The sequence below is a fragment of the Charadrius vociferus genome, unplaced genomic scaffold (assembly GCF_000708025.1).
Source record: "Charadrius vociferus isolate BGI_N301 unplaced genomic scaffold, ASM70802v2 scaffold1608, whole genome shotgun sequence".
NCBI classification, from domain to species: domain Eukaryota; kingdom Metazoa; phylum Chordata; class Aves; order Charadriiformes; family Charadriidae; genus Charadrius; species Charadrius vociferus.
Window position 1 is genome coordinate 123608 of NW_009649572.1, and position 4299 is coordinate 127906.

Sequence of the window (4299 nt, forward strand, 5' to 3'; positions counted from 1 at the left end):
TAATGAAGAAGAACGATTCAATTTCATACTGGTTTGTTGCAATAACTTCTTTGCCATTTTTGCTCGTTGTGTTCGGCTTGACGCTGCTTGCAGCTGGCTTCTGTTTGATGTGACGTCCCTGCTCCCGCCCGGACATGGTCCCTGTGCCGTCGCGGTGCCGTGGCTGCCGGTGCCGGCATTGTGCGAGGGCAGGGCTTGGAGCCCGTCAATTAGGATTACATTCAGTTCTTCCGTGGGCTTCTGTGAAAAGATTAGAGAACAAGTAGATGCCAGAAATGACTGTGTCAAGAAATAAATTGATGGCAGTATGAATTAGAAAGGAAAAACGACAGAAGGACGGACAAGTCTGTTCTGGATGGGGGCATGGTGACAGGGAGGAAGAGTGAATGCTTTGTGATGTGATGTTTTCATTTTTCACCTTAAATGCAAGCTTTTTTGATTTCAGTGCTGAATGGCAAACTGGAAAAATCAAACAGGAAAAGTGTAAGGCCTTTGGAAAGCGTGAGAGAAATACTGGCTTTGGTAGCCGCACTGAGTCAGAACAGCGGTGGAGGAGGAGGGAGGGGGAAAGCGAAGGCCCTGACCCCCAAAAGACCCCCTTTACCCCCAAAAGACCCCTTTTACCCCAAAACCTTGGGAAGCGCTGCATCCTGCTCTGGTGGGACCCACGCATCACTCCGTGGGTCAGGCTGAAAGTTTTTGGTGCCGCTGGATCCCTTCCCTGCCTTTGCCATCCTTCTGCCTGAGCTGAGCTGCCATGGCCGGTGCCGGTGCTGGTGCCAGCGGGGACCCGGGGTCTCCGCTGGTGGTCATGCCTGGGAGCTGGTCACCACCACCCACTGCTCCCCATCGACCTCCTGGTGCTGCTGTGGGTGAGGACAGCTGTTCCACCCGGCTCTTCGGGGCCCTGTGAGGTGTTTTGCCCTGAGGTGCTGCCTGCCCCACAGCAGGAGATGATCCCCGAGGACTCCTGGGCAGCAGGAGTGGCCGTGAGGGGACACGGAGTGACAGACTGGGCACCCCCGAGAGTGTGGCCCACCGTTCACTGGCTACAGAGGACATCCCCAAAACCCCGGCTAGACAGAGCATGGACATTTCAAAGTCTGGTGAGCTGTTCAGTTTGCCTTTGCTCATTCAAGACTACCTTATTTGGCCAAGGAAGGCTTCCATGTTTTCAACTGCGTGAGTTTGGCTGAGATACACAATTTACAGCAGTTTATTTTCGGCTACCCATGAGAACAGTGTTCACTGTTCTTGTGCAGCTTTCCAGTATTCTTCTCCATGAAATACGTCTCCTGAGGCTGAGGCTTGTTGACCTGATGTCATTTATCTGGAAGAGGAGTGTCCACCCAGCCCAGGATAGGAGTTGAGGTACCCTCAGCAGACAATGCAGGGCTGTCAGCTCTGCACTTCCGCACGTGTAAACGGTGTGATAACCCTGTGAAGGGATCTGCTTTGCCTCCATTGATTATGGCTTAAAATACTTACCTTTTGGTTACTACACCTAGGCGAGATGGAATTCCACCTAAAAGTTCTGCAAACATCTTTGCAAAAGCTTAACCTGGCCAGTGATTTCATGGACTGTCCTGAATTACTCTTGTGTACAGTAAGACTATCCTTCTAGGCAACTGGGACCACAGTCCTAAGCTTTGTCTACCTTCTTTAAACCCAGCCCTTTGCAGAGGGTTTGCACGGTATTTAAGGTGGGAATTTTGGGGCTCTGAGGATGGTGCTGAGGACAACACAGGCTGCACCATGTACAAGCTCCTGTTCTGCTGCAGCACTGAGTGATGGAGAAGCCACAGTCCTGTAGCCAAACCCTGTCATTTCTGACCCATCGGGGTTGTGGCAGCAGAGTATCACATGCTGTGGTAGGACTTCGATCGCAAGAAAGAAGTTTCTTTGCGGCTGTGCTGAGGAGCGCATTGCACATACTGTGCAATAGCAGATGTTGGCTGAGCTCTGTTTTTCGGATGTGTTGGCTTGTGCTCCTTTGGAAATGAGCAGCAGGAGGCTGGCGGTGAGGCCTGAGCGGATTTCCTGCAGTGGTGTTCAGGACGAAAGTAGCCTAGAAGAAACAGGAGGGCTTGCCTGTGAGATGGTCCTGGTGGATCCAGAAAAGCGAGGTAGGGCAGAAAAGCCCATCCTTTCAGGAGGTGTTTCAGTTAGTGGGTCTGTCTCCTTGGGCTGTCCTCTAGGGCAGCATGGCTTATTTCACCAGCTGTAGAAACCCCTCCAGGCAGCGCACCGAGGCCAGTTTGGGGAGAAGGTGGGGAAGGCCCTGCCTGTTGCAATTTTACCACCCTCTTGAGCTGACGGTTAACAGTAAATGTCTGTGGGCTTCCTCTGAGAGGCTGGCAAGGCGACTCTCGCTCTGCACTTGGGCTTTTGAACCAGCAGCCCTCAAGTAATCATTCAGTTAGTTTTGGGGTGAACAGCAAAGCCTTCATCTGGAGGCTGTGCAAGAGGAGGGGAGGCCACGAGCTTCTCCAGCCTGCCAGGCGGAGGCTCCTTGGCTCGGCAGAGAGCAGGCGACCAGTGGCACAGGGCATGCCGTCTGCGTTCTCCTTCCCTCTTCAGAGGGTGTGCCGAGGCCGTGGTGGTGGAACAGCCAGGGCAATGCCAAGCTCAGCTCGCGCCCAGGTGCCAGGCAGCCATCGGACCTGCTGGAGCAGGGTTGGGGTGGGGAGCGAACAGCTGAAAATGCACCTTTGGCTTCACTGCCACCAATGTTTTGCTGAGGGGTCCACAGGCCCCACGGAGGTCTGGTGGCACCACCTTCTCCTGGAGGAGCCCACTCCTCTGCCTCGCTGAAGCTGTAAAAGTTAACCCGTCTGTGACAAGTCACATCCCTGGTCGTGAAGATTCTCGACCATGTCTGCCAGGCTGCTGTCCCAAGTGGTGTAAACACAGGGAATTTGGGGTTGCTGGTAGCTCTTGGATGGGGTCACTCATGAGACTAGACCCTACAGCCCAGCCTGCTCCAGAGCTGTTCCTCACATTGGCTCTTTGTTGCTCATCCAGACCTGCATTGGGGACGCAGACATGTGTGTCTGAGTGCAAGTCCTTGCAAGGGGCTTCTTCCACACTGCAGCATGTCTTGCATCTCAAGCATGTGAAATGGTGGTGACTTGGAGACTGAACTGGTAGTGCCTTGAAAAATGTTTTGCCCAACTCTTTTCATACACCAGATCAGAATTGGTTCCCTCTCCGGTGCACTTGGAAGGTATTGAATAGCTGGTGCTGTCTGGAGAGATTGGTACCTCTCCAGATATGTCTGAAGGCGAAGACTATTCCTCATCCAAGCAAACGGTCTAGGTTCCAGGTGATCCTTTGGTGACCACCCAGTCTACCAGCACTTACCCCTGTGAGGCAGAAACATCATTGCTGATATTTTTCATGCCTTGTCTTGGTGGACAAGTGCCTCGACATTCATCAGTCTGCAAAGCTTTAAGCCTCACCTGTATGGTTCATTCAGGTGTGTAACATGTACTCCATCAAAGAATAGAGCATAAATTTGATCAGTTTGAGGCTTAAGTGTTCCTTTCAAAAGCTGTGATATGGAGTATCAGATACTTTGTTGGATGAGGAGTTATTTGCTGGAGGTAGTTGTAAACTACTTTCTCAGTTCAAATTTGTTACCAAGTGAAAGTCGCTGATATTTTCTGAAGACAATGCCTCTGTTCAACAGATTTATTGGATGCCGAAGGACTTTTCCTGGCCAGGCAGGAGCCAGTGCAGTGTCGTGATTCCAAAGCGCATCTGGTAGCACCGACTTGGTGTTTCCTTCTGGAGCTCCAAGGTCACTGCCAGAGCTAAGCAAAATCCGGGAACTTACTCCCTGACAGAATTAGTTTTAGAAACAGGGGAACTGTTGCTAAATTGAGTGAAATATGTTGAATGCGTTGGGGTTCAACCTCCTCCTCCCAAAAGGAAGGGGAAAATAAATCAGAGAAGTCAGAGCGTGGTAACGTGTTGGGGCTGGAACGTTTTTGACCTTCCATTCTGAAAAGTAATTAACTTTTCGGCAAAGTAAATGAAACTAATGTTTTGAGCGGAGGAAGGGAGCCAGGTACCCTACAGCCAGCAGAAACGCCAAGCGACGATCACGCCGTTCTTGTGCAGAATGTGTGAATGTGGTTTTTATTCTAATTACACGGCCCTCAGGGCGGTGAGTCTGAGCTCTCTCTGCCCATGTTGGCAGGCTGCAAGCTGGCACCTCTCCACCTTCCTCTTCCTCACGCCCGTCCCTTCTCTTGCAGGCTCCCCGTACTACTACAGCGCTGCAGCCCGCGGGGC

At 51.9% G+C, this 4299-nt stretch overlaps 1 protein-coding gene across 1 annotated transcript in view; it reads left to right on the top strand.

The window, feature by feature from the left end:
• PAX5 (paired box 5) overlaps nucleotides 1-4299 on the top strand; it is a gene marked incomplete at its 5' end in the record, with an annotated part of 206804 nt that overhangs the window by 122486 nt on the left and 80019 nt on the right. Inside the window, one exon of the mRNA XM_009890328.1 lies at nucleotides 4263-4297. Within this exon, the coding sequence (XP_009888630.1) occupies nucleotides 4263-4297 (35 nt within the window). The remainder of the gene's footprint in view (nucleotides 1-4262; nucleotides 4298-4299) is intronic.